Source organism: Phycodurus eques, chromosome 6 (genome assembly GCF_024500275.1).
Source record: "Phycodurus eques isolate BA_2022a chromosome 6, UOR_Pequ_1.1, whole genome shotgun sequence".
NCBI classification, from domain to species: Eukaryota; Metazoa; Chordata; class Actinopteri; order Syngnathiformes; family Syngnathidae; genus Phycodurus; species Phycodurus eques.
In genome coordinates, this window is record NC_084530.1 from 21653904 (window position 1) to 21674872 (window position 20969).

Consider the following 20969-nt stretch of genomic DNA (forward strand, 5'->3'; position numbering starts at 1 on the left):
CCATTTTGAACACCCTCGAGTGTACAATTACGTGATGCTGTAGCTGGTCAACATGATAACAAATAAACTGTTAAATACAGGTGCATCTCAATAAATGAGAATATTGTGAAAAAGTTCCTTTTTCTCAGTAGTTCAATTAAAAAACGTCAAACTCGTACAGTATAGCTGGACTCCATAGTGAAGTTAGAAACAGAATAGAAACAATGAAAACTATTTTTAATTAGATAATGATCTTAAATTGAAAAAATCATTTCCAAATACTATTTTCCTTTGTATAATGACTCTTCTGTTTCACTTTTTCAATTGATCTACTGAAATAAATGACATTTTCTTTCATATTCAAATATATTGACACGCTCCTGAAATTACAAAAAAAATCTGAATTATTTGGCTCAGTCATTTTATTTTTTTTGACAGTTTTTGCCACTTGGACAATCAGCTCTCCCTAGTAAACATTCTTAGGATGTATAGGTTAAAGAAAATATTTTTTTTTGGGTGTGTATGAAGTTTTAATCATCACATTGAAGTCTTTCACTGTGGCGCTACGTCGAACAAAAACCCTTTAAATTTAAATTTACTTTGTTACAATATGTTCACTTTTCTACCAGAGATGCCACAAAAAAAGTAAAAACCATAACAACTCCACTCTTTCTTGTCTTTGATTGGATAAAAAAAAGTCACATTTAGCTTAGCCACCACACTTGTTTGTGCAATAAAGAGAGTGTAGCAAACTGTCGACCTTGTTGTTTGTTGTTAGAAAGTCTTTGACAAGGCTCATGAAAGACAACATAAGTGTCTTAGTTGGAATCGGACATAAGTGTGTTTTCGTCCAACTCCTCCTCCTCATCATCCAACTCTTCTTCTTGTTGGTCGTTCTTTTGCTCTTCTTTATCCTTGACTTCCACGCCCATGCTGGAAACCTTTCTCAGTTTAATGTTAGGAAGTTTCTTTAGATCTCCCGTCCATTCCCTGCAGTAAAGAAACATTGCTTTACCTAGTTAATATTTACTGCCAAAGTCTACCTTGGCCATTTTGTTCTGTATTTTGTCCACAAAGTCTTGGCCACTACAGCAGGTGTCCCCAACCACAGGGCCATGGTGTAAGAGCTCTGTAAGTTCCGAATAGGTGTGTGAATGTAATTGGATGGGGGAGTGTGGCAGAAGAGAGGGGAGCGCGTGTGTGAAGGCGGAAGGGAAACGGGTGAAAAGACAACTAGTTTGTTTTTTGGGAGGCGTGGTTACATGTGATAGTAACCGTTCATTGACTCAATAAAGAGGTTGTTGATTGACCACCGCTCGTCTTCTTTCTTTTCAGAACCTTTTAGAGTCTGAAAGAAGCATTAGTTTGAAAATCATTCGTCGCTGCCTGTGCTCCTGTCAGAAATTTCATCTCATTCATGCAATACGGGAAAAAAATAATCAAGCTCACAAGCTAGCAAAAATGTGCTTTGAGAGCTTCAAAAAGGTGAACAGGCCAAATAATGCACAAGCTTCTGGTTGTTAACTGTTTTACTGTTCATCATTAGCTTAAGTCAATGAATAGTGTACTTCCTTACAAAATAGAATAACAGGATCTTTCTCTGCAGATCAAATTTGGAGGTGGGCACCTCTGCCTAATTTTGGGCCTTTTGTTTCTGACATAAAAAAAAAAACTGACCAGTGTTGTAGTTGTTGTATTGGAAACAGTTGGAAGTGGTTTCTAAAACCATGGGGAAAAAGGAGATGCGAATGACAGATTTTCTTTCCTGCTGCAAATGTGTTGGATAGTTACGTGGTTTTTTTTAATCAAGCACATCTGATATGTAAGGGGTAAAAAAAGTATCTTAAACGTGGGTTACATGCCGTTTTTGGCTTTTCGGAGCTGATGAAATCGGCAAAAGTATTTTTCAAGGTGAGTCGTTGTTTTAAGATCAAGAAAATGTTAAGGAACAATAAAATACATGTTAATAATTCAAAGAATGTGCTTGTTTGATTGATCACAAGTGTACCCCCTCTTTCTCAATTTGAGCCAGGAAAACCCCTGATACCTTGCATAATTATTAATGTCTCGTTGAACTGTAGCAAGTGGTCATGAATATAAAGCTTTATTACTATCAATTTATGGCTCCCCTAATTGATGTTTTGATAAACGTAAAGACACTTTTGGTGAGCAACAAAAAATGTCACTAATCATTTAATCATGTCGCTCCCTTGAGCGTATCGCTCACCTGAATGTTTTCAGATGTTTTGTGTTAATGAAGTCTGGGATCTCTGTGAAAACAAGACGCACATTTATATCAATATTTATGATTATAAATGTGTATAGACATACAGTACATTAGCGACCACGGACCAAACCCGGCACCACAGTAGAGCGCCCGCTCGCGCTCGATGGTCTGCTTGATGACGTCCTCCCTGGAGCCGTGGAGACGCCCCTGACGCCCCTTGATGCCGTTCATCAGCTCGATCTGCTCCAGTTCGCCGTCATACCGCTGCAGGTACCTACAACACACACACCCACACAAAAACATTCAGTGGTACCATCACTTACAAATGACGCAACTTACAAGTTTTTCAAGCTACGGATGTTTCTTGTGTGTGTGTGTGTGTGTGTGTGTCTTGAGTTGAGACAGAAATATGAGATACAAGCACTAGATGGTGGAACGTCACAACAAGCTGCAGTTTGGCAGACGGTGGACAATTCGTCAAAAAAAAAAAAGGCAAAGTGCTTGCTTCAAGCTGTTTATTACTACCCCGAGCTTAAGTTTTGTGTAAAACTGAACATAATTAACTACACATAGCGTATTTAAACCACACAACTCTTAGTTTGCTAGCTTAATACTAACACACAATACAAAATTAAAAATGAAAGCATAACAAATATTATATGCATTACATAAATATTTTCTCAGAGTATGCTAAAAGAGGTGCCCGCACATTGGGAAAGGCCATAGACGGGCTAACGAAATTAACATCGATGTAGTTATAACCCTTGAAGCAACGGATATTTGAACATAAACGCAATACATGCGTTTATGTTCAAACTAACAATATTCACAGGTGTATATTCTTAATCCTTAATCATTCTTAAAGCCTCATGTAGGTACGTATGCATCATACGGCCCCGTGGTGGTCAAGGCCCCACCAGAGACCACCACAATGCCCATTGAATTATCATGATGCCCCAATTGTTGAATTCTTTATATTTATGTTATTACTCTGTTTTTATCAAGTAATATTTGTCTTATTAGAAACATGTTACAAAAATGTGTTTTTTTGGGGGTGTTGAATCGGATGAATGGCATTTCCTTTCATTTCAATGAAGAGCAATGGTTTTATGTTTTGAGTTGTGAGCCCAGTCACGGAAAAAAATTAACTGGTAAGTCAAGGCACTATTGTATAGTATAAGACATGAATCAAATAAGATCATATTGAGATGCCTGCCGACCTTTCAATGATGTCACATGCATCCTTTTTGGTGTATGTTGTCTTTTCCGGGTCCAACTGGCTCTGAAACCATAACAGCTTCTCACCTGTGTATGGAAAATGTTACCCTAAATTAAACATTAAAATAACGATTAAAATAATAATAAGTAGCTTACCAATGTTGTTGAGACGTGCAGCTTTGTCAACTTTATGTCTGCAGAAACAAAATACAGTACAGTAAGGTTGTGCTCGTTTTACGACATAGTTCCGTTCCTGCGGCAGCGAATTTGTACGTAAGACGGAACGCGTCTGTCGGTAATTTGGGATATTTCAAAAGTGAAGTCATAATTCCAGTAAATATTTTTATGAAACACACTTGTCAGCTATAAATATAAAACAGACAATCCAATCAAAACCAGTAAGTACGGCATATGTTGGAACTATCGTAAAATAAACCGACCGTTCTTTTTTCTTGAGTCGGATTTCCTCCCGGGCCATGTACGCTGCTTTCCGACTGTACGGATGCACAACCTTATCCGGGGCTTTACCCTTCTTCTGTGTCTTCGGCTAAGTAAAAAAAATACAATCATATAAAAGGATGGACAGTCGTACATTACATATTGAAATTATGACCGCTTGGTTTGGTTGTTTACGCAGAGGGTCGGTCTTACCATTAGCTCTGCTTTGGAAACTCGTGGCTTGGTTTGTTGACAGCTCGACCGGAAGCGGACTGTGTTAAGTTCCGTCTGCAGAAAGGGTCCGGGTAAACGAAAGATGGGAGCTTCCACCCCCCCCCCCCTCTATACTTATGCTAGTTATGACCCCAAATAGTAGTCTATTGTACTGTATTAGAATGTAATTTTTAAAAAAGTATTTTTAAGATAAGTTTGCATTGGGTATTTAAAACCAATAACAGCTAAAAAAAAAAAAAAAAAAAAAGGTTAACAGCAAAGTTATATGTGCCAGGCGGATCGTCGGTTTAAAACGGAGTTCAAATCGGACGGCGGCGACGTAACCCAAATCTGTTCGTAGTCCATCACTAACCTAAATTGAGCAGAAGTAAAGTCAATTTGTCCTAAATATTTGTATGAGCAATACATCGACAGGTCAGTGTAAAACAGTCACATGAAAAACGGAAGTAGCCCTAACTGCGTGCCGATTTAAATGACATAAAATGTTACACTATGCAGCAGTAATAATAATGAAATTATTAAAGAATCAGCAACAAAATATATGAAGTAGTCTTTTTAAACTTTATATTTAAAACTAATGAACGTGTGACAGTACAGTGCTGAAAACAGTATATTATATATAACAGTAACAGAACAGTATATATAGTATATATATCAAGTGACACAAAAAGGATACCAAATATCCAAATTGTACTTAATTACACCAATTCTGTAGATACTGTAACTTTATATATTATAATAGCTATAATATCTTGCTTAATCCTCCTTGTCATCGTGTTTCTTCTGAGAATTATGAATCACATTTTCACAGAATGCTTGACCCTGTCATAATTGTAACACAGCCAGCATAAACAGCTGTGATACCATGACAGATGTTATTCACGTTAGTCTCCGTATTTCAAACTCCAACTAATAAAAAGCTGAGCTATTATTACTATCCTTAAAGTGGGCAAATTTAATCCACCGGTATTAAAACTTTATACAGTGTTTATGTACCTGAACGTCAACTCTGCTTAAGTGTACTTAATAAAATGTACTATTTTCTTTTATTGGCCAAGTCACCCAATCTGAATCTGTATCAGGGGCCTGTGCCCCACCAGCTCTAGCACATGATGCTGTTTTTCTTTTTCTCCAGTACGTATTTTCAAAATAATTTCTTTGACATAAGAAATAATGGAAGATATAAATAATCATGTGAATTTTGCCTCACAGCAGGCAGGCCGAACATTTTCATTGGTTGTGAAACACAAAGGATTGTCCCCTGCAAATTCCGCCCAGCAACATGTGGTCAGGTAATGGAACTCTGGTATGTCGCCTATACCTAAGCCTAGCCTAAGTGCCGGTTGATTGTTTTATATTTAACACAGACTTTTCCAGTTTTCTCCCAGTATTTTCATTGGATCATTCTTTCTGCCGACTAAATGATACCGGAATATCTTCAATCGATTGTCGGGCACAACTGATTTGAGCAATGTGAATTCTGCTTAGCAACAAGCACCCAGAGTCTTTTTATTGGTTTATGGGGCACATTGAATTGAGACCTGTGAATTCTGAATGTTTTCATTGGCTTATTGATTCAAGTGAATTGTGCCTAGCAACAAGTAGTCGTCATATTCTAATTGACTTTTGGGACACAGCTGATTTCAACCCTGTGAATTCTGCCAAGCAACAAGTTGTCGGGTCCTGGAATTCCGGTATGTAGCCGACCATAGCCTAGTCTAAGTAGTAGTAGCTTAATTTTTTTCTATTTAATACATATTCTTCTTGTCAACTCTGTATTTTCATTGGCTTATTATTTCTGTTGATAACACAAGGCCGGAATATTTTCATTGGCTTATGGAGCATGTTTAACTGAGCCCTTTGAATTCTGCCTAGCAACAAGGTATAAGGTCTTGGAAGTGTGTTTTTTCTCACACTAAACATTCAACACGCAGGTACAGGAACAGCCTGGGTGAAATGAAGCTCCCTGCAGTGACCAGTAAGTTCATTGAAAGGGTTTGACACTAGAGCAGGTTGCTGCTCCTGCATACCTAACAGCCTGCAGCAGGAATGCAAGTGTGCGGCGGCAAACTTGCGGCGACAAGCACAAAAAAAGTTGCGTCACACCCGAGTGACTGGTCTGGGTGGGCGTGCCGTTTTTCTTCTTTCTCTCCCATCCACGTAAGTCAGACTGTCAGGAAGTTGCGATGCTGTGACACACAACACAACACAACAGGATGGCAACATGTCCGCCCCTCGGCCTTCTTGTAGCAGCATGAGAGGCCACCATGGGAATACCCCACTCTTCCTGCTCCTGTTGTGGCTCCTCACGGGCACCTGGACCGGAAAAGGTAAGGACGCTGGACGTTTTTTCTTCTTCTGTGTGTTAGCAAATTCACACAATTCCAGTCTCATGCCGAGTCCCTGAATACAGGTGCACTTTGTGTATGTTTATTCCTGATCCTGCTGACTGTAATACTTTCATAGTCCGAACAACATCACCCCGGAATTGTTTCCCCGCATTGGAGCATTTTTACGATATATGATAAAGCCTGGATGAAACAAAGTGTTCATCGTGGTAACAAAACCTCTACTTGTGCTTTTGCAACACTTTAGATTTTTGTGGCAAGTGCGAAACAGGAAGTGGTAAGGTCCTGTATGTTGCGTTTCTAAGTACTGCGATACAGCATGGTATAGCTCCCATACCATGTTAATTCAAGACCAGTATCGCCAATACCAGAGGTGGCAAAAGTACTCACACTGAGGTAAAAGTTAAAAAAAAAAGTACTCAGTCTGAAATGTATTTTGTACTACTACTATGATTTTTTTTAAATTTAATTTAATTTAATTTTTTTTAGACTTACGAACCTATGATTTTGATTTTTGTCATCTGTATGGTTTATTAAAGTGTCACAAGCGTTGTTCTTGTTATTGTTTTTAGTGTCAAGCCAAGATGAGGGAACCGAAGAAGAAAGCAGAACAGTGGAAGAAGTGACAGTAGACCAAGAACAAGCTGAGGAGGACAAGAAAACCTCAGGTCAAACTTAAGAACATAAATCATTATATATTATTATCTAAAATATCATGGCGGCACAGGGGACGACTGGTTAGCACATCTTCCTCACAATTCTGAGGACCGGGATTCAAATCCCGGCCCCGCCTGTGTGGAGTTTGCATGTTCTCCAGTGCCTGTGTGGGTTTTCTCCAGGTACTCCGGCTTCCTCCCACATCCCAAAAACATGGATGGTAGGTTGATGGAAGAATCTAAATTTCCCATAGGTGTGAATGTAAGTACGAATGGTTGTGTATGTGTGCCCTGTTATTGGCTGGCGATCAGGGTGTACCTCGCCTCGCGCCCGAAGATAGCTGGGATCGGCTCCAGCACGCCCGCGACCCTAGTGACGATAAGTGTTGAAGAAAATGGATGGATGGATGGATAAAATATCATGCTAAGATATGAAACATTATTAGGAAGTACTTGAAAGGGACGATTAGCGAGCAATAGACTGTAGGGGATAAACTTACGAGTTTAATTTGGTCAGTGACCCCCCTCGTACCTCAAAAACACTCCTATCTCAAATCATCTATCCCCATTGAAATGAATGGAAATGCCATTAATCACTTCCAGCTCCCCAAAAAACACCCCAAAAAAAATTTGCAACCTTTTTAATGAGAAAAATTAGCGTTCTACTGTATTTATAAAAACATACACTAAAAGTATAATTTAATAAAATGTAAACATTTAAAGCGTTTGTGGATCATGATTTCATGCTTTAATTCAACAGACTTTTTGCCGCTCCTTCTGGTGGGTGTACCTTGGCCACCGGGAGGCAGTATAGTACAGGTACATAGGTGCCTTCAGACAGAAGTGATCCGATTTACGAGTTTTTCGAGATACGCGTCGTCGTTTGGCTGATTTTTAGCTTTGCCTTGCGAGCGCAAACTTGAGATATGAACGCTGTGTATGTGAGATAGAATTATTAACTTTTTTTTTTTTTAAAGACTTGAAGCTGTTTATTGCCACTGTCACCTGGAGTTTACCGACAAACGAAACACAAAACAAAGACAAATACACATTGTGTATTTAAAACAACAACATAACTTATCCTTTAGTCTGTTAGTTGAAGGCTAATATAAACATCGGTAAATGATTAGCATCTATGTGTCATAACCCTTTCACCAATATATATTTGAGCACAAATGGTGCAGCAACACAAATAGACAGACAATATAACAGTACTCACAGTAATATACTGTATTCTTTATCCTCCACAAAGAATGACTGTAGGAATCCCACTTGAGTTCCAGGCAGAACACATCTTGCTGGAATATGATTGGTTGCTGGATCCAATCAGGAAAGGAAGTGTAAAGTAAGCATGAAGTGGCCTTTATTCTGCCCCAGGTGGCCAAGGCACACATACCAGAAAGAGCTGCTCAATGTGCATTGAATTAAAAAAGAAAGTGTGACCAAATCTGTTTAATTCTTTTTAATTATATTTATTGACATTACTGTATGTTTTTATGAAGTAGCGATACAAGTGTTTTGAGTTAAGAATGTGGTCAAGGAACGAATTAAACTCATATCTCAAAGAACCACTGTACAACCCCAATTCCAATGAAGTTGGCACGTTGTGTTAAACATAAATAAAAACAGAATACAATGATTTGCAGATCATGTTCAACCTATATTTAATTGAATACACTACAAAGACAAGATATTTAATGTTCAAACTGATAAACTTGATTGTTTTTACCAAATAATCATTAACTTAGAATTTTATGGCTGCAACACGTTAAAAAAAAGCTGGGACAGGGTCATGTTTACCACTGTGTTACTTCACCTTTTCTTTTAACAACATTGAATAAACGTTTGGGAACTGAGGACACTAATTGTTGAAGCTTTTTAGGTGGAATTCTTTCCCATTCTTGCATTTTAGAGTTTCAAGTTGCACGTACGGATGTAGCGCCGAACTGTATTCACTGACATTGGTTTTCTATAGTGTTCCTTGAGCCCATGTGGTGATATCCTTTACACATTGATGTCGGTTTTTGATGCCTGAGGAATCGAAGGTCACGGGCATTCAGTGTTGGTTTTCGGCCTTGCCGCTTACATGCAGTGATTTCTCCAGATTCTCTGAACCTTTTGATGATATTATGGACCGTAGATGATGACATCCCTAAATTCCTTGCAATTGTATATTGAGGAACATTGTCCTTAAACTGTTCGACTATTTGCTCACGCAGTTGCTCACAAAGAGGTGAACCTCGCCCCATCTTTGCTTGTGAATGAGTGAGCGATTCAGGGAAGCTCCTTTTATACCCAATCATGGCACCCACCTGTTCCCAATTAGCCCGTTCACCTGTGGGATGTTCCGAACGGGTGTTTGATGAGTATTCCTCAACTTTCTCAGTCTTTTTTGCCACTTGTCGCAGCTTTTTTGAAACGTGTTACAGCCATAAAATTCTAAGTTAATGATTGTTTGCTAAAAACAATCAAGTTTATCAGTTTGAACATTAAATATCTTGTCTTTGTAGTGTAATCAATTAAATATAAGTTGAACATGATTTGCAAATCATTGTATTCTGTTTTTATTTGTTTAACACAACGTCCCAACTTCATTGGAATTGGGGTTGTATAATAAATACACAAAGAAGACGGTCAGAACTAAACTCAGTCAGTTGCAGTAATATTAATCACTTTATGCAGATAAAGAACATGTGCCTGTGAGTATTGTTATATTGTCTGTCTATATGTGTTGCTGCAGTTTGTGTTCAAATACCCACTACTTCAAGTTTAAAAATGTTTTTTTTTTTTTTTTTTTTCCTGTTACTACAGCTATGTTAGGTTTGTTAGTCTGTCCGTCTATCGCACAGTTCTGAGGACCCGGGGATTGATCCCGGGTCCTCAGAACTGTGAGGCTGATGCTCTAACCAGTCGTCCATCGTTCTGCCACTTTTGAGACATAAAAAGATAAAAACACAGTACAGAGAGTCACTGAGCTATGAAAGGTTACCGGTAATGTGGTAATGCTTTTTTTGACAATTGTGCAAATGAGTCAGAGTCCTCAAGCAAATTACAGCAGTTTGAAATGACTAATAGAGCAATAGTCTGGTACAGTGACAATTGTTCAAATGGCGCAGAGACTTCAATAAATTTAAGCAGTTTAAAGTGACTAATAGTGCGATAATATGGAACAGTGTCACTTGTGCAAATGATGCAGATACTTCTCAAACACATGAGTGGGCAATATTGGTCAATAACAGGTATGCAAATTGTGCAGAGTGGCGAGACTACTACAGTGTGTGCACGAGTAATGTATCATTGGCCTGACAAAGATGTGATGACAATCTCAAGACAAAATTGACAGCATGTTACAATGGAATTATAAGTTCACTGTTTAACTCATTCACTGCCAGGCTTCCCAGTTAACATGGATATTTGACTTCTAAAGCCGTCAATGGCAGTGAATGTGTTTAAGAAGTTAATGGCAAGAGGGAAGAAGCTGTTGGAACGTCTGTAGGCAAACTTCAGGGAGTCCAGCAGGGATTTGTGATGCTCTTGAGGTGGTCCAGCATGACCACACATGGGGGGTTGGGTTAAAAAAGTTTGCATGGTTTAAATAAGGGGTGTCCAAATTATGAACAACCATTTTCTTAGCAGCCCCCAGCATAGACTAAAATGAACATCTGACTTGGTGTTCAATATCAGACCTATGAACTAAAAGGCAATGTGCGTGTAACTAACCCAATTGAGTTAATATTCATTCATTAATGTTTCAGCTAAAAGTTAAATATAACATTGTTCAAATAGTTATTTGTGACTGTTGTATCACGTGGAAGGTTTTATATGTGTAAGTTTTAACTTGAATTCCTGTTTTAAGCATGTAGCCTTTTGTAGCACCGGAAGTCAACCTTTTGGCACGAAAGGTAACTTCACATGACACCGGTGAAAACAAAAGTAAACAGAGATAGCGTGGAAAAGAGGAATGAATGGAACCAAATGCTCTGTAAAACGATTCCTTTACCTACCCACCGATGAGGGACAAGATTAGTGTAAAACAAGGTGAACCATTGTAATACAATTCAACAGTCTACGTTAACTTTGATAACTAGAGACTTGTGGCTGCAAAACAACTTGTTTTTGTTCTTGTTTGTAGAGCCCACATTATCTCCCCCGGACGCCCCCACAACATTAGAGCCCTCAACCACCCAGGAGGCGAACTCGGACTCGGGTATGATCACCCAAGACAACTATACTAGTCCTCGTACACAACACAAAGTAGCTCATGACATCAGAGTATTCTGATATTTACTTCTGATCCCAAATTGTACGACCTCACTTTAGAGGTTTCACTCAATGTCATTTATGTTTAGTTCAAAGTAGGGAAGTTACACTTTTAATTTAAAAAATCTCGTTATTTTCAGAGGTTGCAACAGAAGATAAAACAGAAGATCTGGGCTCAAGATTGTACAGTCCAGGTACAACATATACAGTACATGTGATTGTATTATGATTAGTGGTAGCAGTAGTGGTAACAGTACAGTGGCAGTAGCAATAGTAGTAGTGGTATCATCATATTCATCATTAATAATTAATAATAATATATAATATAATATATATCCTAATAACATCACTAATAATAATTTTAATTTATATAGGACCTTTCAAAAGACCCAAAGATGCTTATTCTGATTTGTATATTGTTTTATTTGTATATAATGTATTACAGTATATACACGTATGTATCTATAGTACTTTGTTTTATATTTTTATTTGTATATTATATAGATATATAGCTATTTGTATTATTTAATTTTAGTTTTCACAGTTTCAAGGGATCCAATGTTTTTGTATCTTTTTAGATTTATATATAAAATATATATCTTTATATTTGTTTTAAATACTGTACATATTTAATTATATTTTTACTTGCAGTTTATTTTTTACATTATTTATTTATTTAGTTAGTTAGTTACTTACTTACTTGCGGCGCGGTGGGCGACTGGTTAGAGCGTCAGCCTCACAGTTCTGAGGACCAGGGTTCAATCCCCGCCCCCGCCTGTGTGGTGTTTGCATGCTCTCCCCGTGCCTGCGTGGGTTTTCTCCGGCCACTCCGGTTTCTTCCCACATCCCAAAAACATGCACGGTAGGTTAACTGACAACTCTAAATTCCCCGTAGGTTTGAATGTGAGTGCGAATGGTTGTTTGTTTGTATGTGCCCTGCGATTGGCTGGCAACCGGTTCAGGGTGTACCCCGCCTCCTTCCTGATGATAGCTGGGATAGGCTCCAGCACGCCCGCGACCCTAGTGAGGAGAAGCGGCTCAGAAAATGGATGGATTGATGGACTTACTTACTTACTTATTGGTAGTCAAAGTAATTCTTGTCTAATTTTCTGATGATTGTTTTCTTGGAAGGGAGCACAGACAAGCCCGGGTGGTTGAACTCGACGTTGACCCCCCAGAGGGCCGAGGGTCTGAGCATCACAGTCATCCTCATCCCGGTGGCCCTGGTGGTCTTCATCATCGTCATTATCATGTTCGCCCTCTTCCTCAAGCGCAGATTCAATATTGAGGCTGCCGTTCAAGGTGAAAAGTGCTTTTTTAAGTACAAATACTGTGAGATCTGTAATAATACACTAAGTCATATGTTTTTTGTTTTTGTTTTGTTTTTAGATTCCAGAAAGGATGATCCATATCTGGATGGGTCCAGCACAGAAAAAGTACCAATGTACGTACTTCACAAAAATATATTGCATATCAGTAAGATCTTGATATTTTAATGCGGCATTTATAAGTTAACAGCAAAGTGGCTAAAATCAGGCGGCCTCATTTAGCAACTTTAATAATAAATCCTTTGTTAAGACATTTATAATTAAGTTAGGGTAAACAAAACTGCTGTTTTGTATGTCCAGGCCCATGTTTGAAGAAGACGTTCCTTCAGTGTTGGAGCTGGAGATGGAAGAACTGGACCAGTGGATGATCAAAGACGGTACCGTTTTAGCAATGTAGCACAATGTATGAAAATTGTATGTAATGTATGAATGGAAAAAAAAAGGATGACAATATATATAATATACACAGACTTTATCACACCACTGTGTATATATAATTAAATATATATAAATTATAAAATAGGTATATCAATATCAAATAATAATACATAAAATAAATCAAATACAAATTTATAAAAAAATATGAAAAATAAAAATATACACAATATATATAAACAGATACAATTTATACAATAAAAATATATTTTAAAATGAATGTAGAAATATTTATCAAAACAAACAAAAACCTAAGTCTGAAAAAAATTAAGGATCTATGTTTCAAAAATATGAAAATAAATAGTTAAATAAAGGACATAACATAAAGCTTTTCTCAGTCTTGGCCCAACATTGAAGGGGGCGTGTTGAGTAGTTGCTCAAAAAGTGTGCTATATTGTCGATCCTTGGGTTATTTTGACCACAGATGTCACATACATGTTACTTACAGTATGTAAATACATTAGTCCTATTTATGTTCCGGATGTTTCCATCCGGTGACTGACGGATTGCGACACACACAAACGTGTCAGCCGTTACAACATAACGGGCCCGTGTGGTGGAACATGGGCGACCGCCTTTGTTCCTCAGCTGAGAAGGCCGAGGTCCACTTACTCGACGTCGCTGAGGCTCCACGTGGCCCTTTCTGTATTGATTTCCACATAATCCGAAGGCACATTCAGTGCAGTAGGAAACTGTACGTGTACACAAACGATTATACAACACACAGAAAAAAAAGTCAAAGGTCAGTTGTATGACCCAACAGAAGCAGAATGTCACTATAGTGCAGTTCAGACTAGAGGCTGACATTTCTTCAGAATTCCCGCTGGGCCTGTGAGTCATGCGGGATGGGAGTGAATTTAACTATGACTCACGGATTGGGCAGGCGCAGGAACCGTGACGGGAGTCTCAACCCCGGTGACTTTCAAAATATTCATAAAAATGGAGCAGGATCACCTGGGAGTAAAAACAAAAAATGTGGAGAAAATGATGGGAGTGGAATTCCGTAAAATTTTGGTTTGGAAATGTGAGGCAGGGGATGAATTTCTCTGTGGGAGTCGGGTGGAGCGGGAGTCAAAATCCACTCCAGGAGGAGTATCAGGAGTGTGTAATCAAATGCTGGCAATGACCAAAGTGAGGCAGCAGATGGCAGAGAATAGCCTTCATTAATAGAAAATACACTTATGTTGAAAATAATTAAAAAAAAAAAAGTTGTTTAATGTGATAACAGAATAATGTACTAATATAGAACTATATATATGTTTTTGTGTGTGTGTGTGTGTGTGTGTGTATACATCCATCCATCCATTTTCTACCGCTTATCCGGGTCGGGTCGCGGGGGCAGTAGCTTTAGCAGGGACGCCCAGACTTCCCTCTCCCCAGCCACTTCATCCAGCTCTTCCGGAGGGATCCCGAGGCGTTCCCAGGCCAGCTGAAGGACGTAGTCTCTCCAGCGTGTCCTGGGTCGTCCCCGGGGTCTCCTCTCGGTGGGACGTGCCCGGAACACCTCACCAGGGAGGCGTCCGGGAGGCATCCGAATCAGATGCCCCAGCCACCTCATCTGGCTCCTCTCAATGCGGAGGAGCAGCGGCTCTACTCTGAGATCCTCCCGGATGACCGAGCTTCTCACCCTATCTCTAAGGGAGAGCCCGGACACCCTGCGCAGGAAACTAATTTCGGCCGCTTGTATCCGGGATCCACAGCTCATGACCATAGGTGAGGGTAGGAACGAAGATCGACCGGTAAATTGAGAGCTTCGCCTTTCGGCTTAGCTCCTTCTTTACCGCAACGGACCGATACAAAGTCCGCATCACTGCAGACGCTGCACCGATCCGTCTGTCGATCTCCCGTTCCATTCTTCCCTCACTCGTGAATAAGACCCCAAGATACTTGAACTCCTCCACTTGGGGCAGGATCTCATCCCCGACCTGGAGAGGACATGCCACCCTTTTCCGACTGAGGACCATGGTCTCAGATTTGGAGGTGCTGATTCTCATCCCAGCCGCTTCACACTCGGCTGCGAACCGCTCCAGTGAGAGTTGGAGCTCACGGCTCGATGAAGCCAACAGAACCACATCATCAGCAAAAAGCAGAGATGCAATACTGAGGCCACCAAACCGGGACTCCCCGAGGGACACTACGCCTTGGCTGCTCCTAGAAATTCTGTCCATAAAAGTTATGAAGTTATGAACAGAATCGGCGACAAAGGGCAGCCTTGGCGGAGTCCAACCCTCACCGGGAACGAGTCCGACTTACTGCCGGATATGCGGACCAAACTCTGACTCTGGTCGTACAGGGACCGAACAGCCCGTATCAGGGGGTTCGGTACCCCATACTCCTGAAGCACCCTCCACAGGACTCCCCGAGGGACACGGTCGAACGCCTTCTCCAAGTCCACAAAACACATGTAGACTGGTTGGGCGAACTCCCATGCACCCTCGAGGACCCTGCCGAGGGTGTAGAGCTGGTCCACTGTTCCACGGCCAGGACGAAAACCACACTGCTCCTTCTGAATCTGAGATTCAACTTCCCGACGGACCCTCCTCTCCAGCACCCCTGAATAGACCTTACCAGGGAGGCTGAGCAGTGTGATCCCCCTGTAGTTGGAACACACCCTCCGGTCCCCCTTCTTAAAAAGGGGGACCACCACCCCAGTCTGCCAATCCAGAGGCACTGTACCCGATGTCCACGCGATGTTGCAGAGGCGTGTCAACCAGGACAGCCCCACAACATCCAGAGCCTATAGGAACTCCGGGCGAATCTCATCCACCCCGGGGCCCTGCCACCGAGGAGCTTTTTAACTACCTCGGTGACCTCAAACCCAGAGATAGGAGAGCCCGCCTCAGAGAACCCAGACTCTGCTCCCTCATGGGAAGGCGTGTCGGTGGAATAGAGAAGGTCTTCGAAGTATTCTCCCCACCGACTCACAACGTCCCGAGTCGAGGTCAGCAGCGCCCCATCCCCACTATACACAGTGTTGGTGGTGCACTGCTTTCCTCTCCTGAGACGTCGGATGGTGGACCAGAATTTCCTCGAAGCCGTCCGGAAGTCTTTCTCCATGGCCTCACCGAAATCCTCCCATACCCGAGTTTTTGCTTCAGCGACCACCAGAGCTGCATTCCGCTTGGCCAGCCGGTACCCATCAGCTGCCTCAGGAGTCCCACAGGCAAAAAGGCCCAATAGGACTCCTTCTTCAGCTTGACGGAATCCCTCACCGTTGGTGTCCACCAACGGGTTCGGGGATTGCCGCCATGACAGGCACCGACCACCTTACGGCCACAGCTCCGGTCGGCTGCCTCAGCAATGGAGGCGTGGAACATGGTCCACTCGGACTCGATGTCCCCAGCCTCCCCCGGAACATGAGCAAAGTTCTGTCGGAGGTGGGAGTTGAAACTCCTTCTGACAGGGGATTCTGCCAGACGTTCCCAGCAGACCCTCACAATACGTTTGGGCCTGCCACGTCGGACCGGCATCTTCCCCCACCATCGGAGCCAACTCACCACCAGGTGGTGATCAGTTGACAGCTCCGCCCCTCTCTTCACCCGAGTGCCCAAGACATGTGGCCGCAAGTCCGATGACACGACCACAAAGTCGATCATCGAACTGCGACCTAGGGTGTCCTGGTGCCAAGTGCACGTGTGGACACCCTTATGCTTGAACATGGTGTTCGTTATGGACAATCCATGACGAGCACAGAAGTCCAATAACAGAACACCGCTCGGGTTCTGATCGGGGGGGCCGTTCCTCCCAATCACGCCCTTCCAGGTCTCACTGTCATTGCCCACGTGAGCATTGAAGTCCCCCAACAGAACAATGGTGTCCCCAGCGGGAGCGCTCTCCACCACCCCCTCCAAGGACTCCAAAAAGGGTGGGTAATCTGAACTGCTGTTTGGTGCATAGGCACAAACAACAGTCAGGACCCGTCCCCCCACCCGAAGGCGGAGGGAGGCTACCCTCTCGTCCACCGTGGTGAACCCCAACGTACAGGTGCCGAGCTGGGGGGCAATAAGTATACCCACACCTGCTCGGCGCCTCTCACCGTGGGCAACTCCAGAGTGGAAGAGAGTCCAACCCCTCTCGAGAGGACTGGTACCAGAGCCCAAGCTGTATGTGGAGGCGAGTCCGACTATATCTAGTCGGAACTTCTCGACCTCACACACCAGCTCGGGCTCCTTCCCTGCCAGAGAGGTGACATTCCACGTCCCTAGAGCCAGCTTCTGTAGCCGGGGATCGGATCGCCAAGGTCCCCGCTTTCGGCCACCGCCCAGCTCACACTGCACCCGAGCCCCTATGGCCCCTCCCACAGGTGGTGAGCCCATGGGAAGGGGGACCCACGTTACCCTTTCGGGCTGTGCCCGGCCGGGCCCATGGGTGCAGGCCCGGCCACCAGGCGCTCGCCTTCGAGCCCCACCACCAGGCCTGGCTCCAGTGGGGGGCCCCGGTGACCCGCGTCCGGGCAAGGGAAAACGAAGTCCATTGTTTGTCGTCATCATTAGGGGTCTTTGAGACGTGCTTTGTCTGGTCCCTCACCTAGGACCTGTTTGTCATGGGTGACCCTGCCAGGGGCATAAAGCCCCAGACAACTTAGCTCCTAGGATGACTGGGACACACAAACCCCTCCACCACGACAAGGTGACGGCTCAAGGAGGGGTGTGTGTATACACTGTATATATATATATATATATATATATATATATATATATATATATATATATAAATGTATATATACATGTAAATTATTTAAAAAGTATGTAAAAATATAGAAAAACAGAAAAATTCACATACAAAAATATAATACAGAGTAATACAGAGTTGTAACGATATTGCAAAAATATATGTCTTAGTTTTTCGCAGAGGATAAATAATATAGACCTATGAGTATTGTCAACATGTGTTTCTACCACTTGAGTTCAAAAAGCTTGTTTAAAGTTTTCGCACTACCGCCACATCTATGTGGTTTTGAAGCGTTATTAGGATTCCCACATGATTTCCAGGCAGGACACGTCCCGCTGGAACATGATTGGCTTCTGGGTCGCGGGAAAGGCAGGCCATGCAGATGTAATGAGATGACCATAGCACATGTATCACATTTGTACGAAATTAAAAGAAAGAAGTTAATGTTATGTTTAGGTTTAGGGCAACGGTTGGGGCTTAAGGCGGTTTAGGATGGGTTAAACGGGGAAAGTGGGACAGCATATTAACGCTGACACACTTTTAACATCTTTTCCAGTCTGAAAGCAGTAGCACTATGATTGGTACAGCAGCCAATCATAGTGCAGCAGCGCGTGTCCTGGAGCCAGTCATATTGGAGCAGGGCGTTTCTTGCCTGGAAACTACGTGGGAATCCTAATAATGCAGTTTTGAATTGTGCGTTAGCATTAAGATAGCGGACATTCAAAATGCAGTTAATGTTCTTTGGTTAAATACACAACGTGTAAATCTCTTTGTTTTATGGTTTGTTTTTAGTTAACTTAAAATAAAAAGTGAGTAGCAAAAAACCAACAACAAAAAAACTCAACACAAAATCTAAAAAAAACTCAAGTTGAGTCATTCGTTAGTGAAGGTACCGCTGTATGTGTATGCAATAAATATTGATAATTATAACTCTATAATAATAACTTCCCGATGTTGCAAAGTTCCATTTCCTGTTCTATGGTTGTCATCACACATGGCCTCACCCTTTGATTGTTTGGCTGCAGGTTAACAGCGCGGAAAAACAACCACGTTTCCAAAATGATCGTTTTTCTGCGGGTCTACTCGTCCGAGTTGACGCCCTGGATATGCAATCAACGGTAAATTTCATCCTGAAAACCTTCAATGGACAGCAGCACTGGAGCAAGGCCGGATTCATGCGCAGGCTGTACGGTAACAAGCTAAAAAAAAATCCATCAAAACGCACATGCACAAAAATACAAATGGAAAAAAATCAATCCAACAACATACTTGACTCGTATATCAGATTGAAGGTTTTGATAAGGGCTTTCCAGATTTGTTTTTATTTTGTCATTATGACTTCATAGGACGACAAAATGACCAAAAACACATTTTCTTTACTTTAAAATGGGAAAAATCATCCCCTATTAAACTCACACAGGTGAAACTTAAATATTTGCGACAAAACAATGAGCCAGATTCCGTATTAAAGGTCTTCACTGGGACTCTCCAGATCTGTAAAAACAAATCTTTTTTTTTTCAAATTCCTTGTTGCAGTTGTTTGTGGCACTGATCTCGGTTTGAATGCAGTTTGTATTTTGTTGTGTGTTCTATTGTTGTCAATGCACCAAAGGCATCACAGCCAAAGATGTTACTTTCACTTTGTGCTTTTTGTGAATATGAAATGTCTTCTCTTGATATTTACAATATGTAATGTTCAACAAAATAAAATGTATTCCACTTTTATCCTGTAAAATAATGATTTTATTCTTGTAAAATTGCAACTTCTTTTTTTTTTTTTTTTTTTTTTTTTTTCACACAGACATTATAACTTGTTTTTTGTAAAATCATAACTTTAGCCTCGTAAAATCATAACTGTTCTCAAAGAATTGCAACTTATTTTTATTAAATTTGGCTTTTTTACGATAATTTCCTTGAAACATTCTGACGTTCAGTAAAAAAAATATTCTTTGAAAAGGATGGCAATATATATTTACAACTATTTTGTATCTTTGTATAATTTGGCGTAATTTTTGTGATAGTACTACTTATTTTTCATAAAATTATACTTTATTCACATAGAATGATTACTTTATTGGTGTTACATTACAACTTGTTTCTTGTATAATTTGTAAATTTAATTCTTGTAAAATTACAATGTTATCCCCTTAAAACTACCTTTTTTAAATCTGAGTCCATTGTCTGAATTCTTGTAAGATTACGGTTTATCTCTTGTCAAGTTAAAAACTTTATTCTTGTAAAATTATGATTGTATTTTCATAAAAGTATAACTTCTAATCAGGTGATACGTTGTTAGTACTAAGTTTCTTACCTATTTTCATACAATTTGTAAGCTTTATTCTTGTTACATTACAACGCTCCTTTCGTAAAATTACGATTTTCTTCCAGTACAGTGAATTTGGTTTAGCGTTTTTACTATATATTTGTTTCATTCTTAAATTATTCAGGATACGAATAAAATTATACTCACATAAAATTACTTTTCTTCTTAGTACTATGATGATCTCTTAGCATTTCGTCTTATTTCCTATAAAAAAAAAATATATATATAATAATAATAATATTAAAAAATCCTATAAAATATTTAGAATTATGTATTGATACATAAGATTTATTATGTATTATACTTTATACATTCGAAAATATTGTAATTCTAGAGTTGAATTCTTATACACTTGGAATATTGGGTTTTTTCCCCCCCGTTCTAGTACTTCTTGAATATTCTTGTAGATTTATGCAACTTTGTTCTTGTATTGTGAGTATTTGTTAATGCAACTTTATTGTGGGACATTTTTTTTCTTGGAATCCCCCCCAATTTGTTTTCATCTACAGCCGGCCCGTTTCATAGAATGGTAATAAGAAAATGGTTGTTTAGTTGACTATCTTTGACTCACTTTGCCATATTTAGTATTTGATGCTAATCAGCAAGCACCCATATGCTAATCTCGGTCAAAACATATTAGCTTTCCCCTCCTGGCAGCTTTCTGCTTCTATATTTGAGAAAATTCTAATCCATTTGAATTTGGTCAAAACGGTTCAATAACATCTTCTACAGCACTTGTGTATCCCCATGTCAAACATATTTAGAGATGAAAGTTGTTCTCGCTAATCGATTCTACGTGATGTGATGGCGATTTATTTGACAGGAAGTAGCACAGACCAGTAGACGGAGTCA

At 40.6% G+C, this 20969-nt stretch overlaps 2 protein-coding genes across 5 annotated transcripts in view; one reads left to right on the top strand and one right to left on the bottom strand.

The window, feature by feature from the left end:
- Window positions 1–19812, top strand: part of tmem154 (transmembrane protein 154) — a 20385-nt gene extending 573 nt beyond the window's left edge. The window contains exons 2-11 of one of the 4 annotated variants that reach the window (XM_061678672.1): window positions 2305–5790; window positions 6031–6074; window positions 6262–6426; window positions 7017–7112; window positions 11233–11307; window positions 11501–11554; window positions 12492–12662; window positions 12750–12804; window positions 12989–13065; window positions 18820–19809. In XM_061678672.1, coding sequence (XP_061534656.1) covers window positions 6053–6074; window positions 6262–6426; window positions 7017–7112; window positions 11233–11307; window positions 11501–11554; window positions 12492–12662; window positions 12750–12804; window positions 12989–13065; window positions 18820–18824 — 720 coding nt within the window. In that variant the 5' untranslated portion in view covers window positions 2305–5790; window positions 6031–6052 and the 3' untranslated portion in view covers window positions 18825–19809. Of the gene's footprint in view, window positions 1–2304; window positions 6075–6261; window positions 6427–7016; window positions 7113–11232; window positions 11308–11500; window positions 11555–12491; window positions 12663–12749; window positions 12805–12988; window positions 13066–18819 lie in introns of all 4 variants that reach the window. The other 3 variants (XM_061678671.1, XM_061678673.1, XM_061678674.1) reach the window with 3 other exon arrangements.
- Window positions 384–4198, bottom strand: tma16 (translation machinery associated 16 homolog). Its single transcript, XM_061678675.1, has 7 exons — window positions 4076–4198; window positions 3865–3971; window positions 3581–3618; window positions 3427–3511; window positions 2332–2480; window positions 2207–2249; window positions 384–969 (listed from the first exon to the last, which is right to left on the bottom strand). Exons 1-7 carry the CDS (start codon window positions 4076–4078, stop codon window positions 798–800), a joined length of 597 nt encoding a protein of 198 aa, XP_061534659.1. The 5' UTR covers window positions 4079–4198; the 3' UTR covers window positions 384–797.
- Window positions 19813–20969: the final 1157 nt, after the last annotated feature.

Excerpts from the sequence above, each read along its gene's own strand:
- tma16 (XM_061678675.1), bottom strand. Across the intron at positions 3,619-3,864 it reads CGACTCAAGAAAAAAGAACG|ACATAAAGTTGACAAAGCTG; the intron begins GTCGGTTTATTT and ends TTGTTTCTGCAG. Across the intron at positions 3,512-3,580 it reads TGCACGTCTCAACAACATTG|GTGAGAAGCTGTTATGGTTT; the intron begins GTAAGCTACTTA and ends TTCCATACACAG.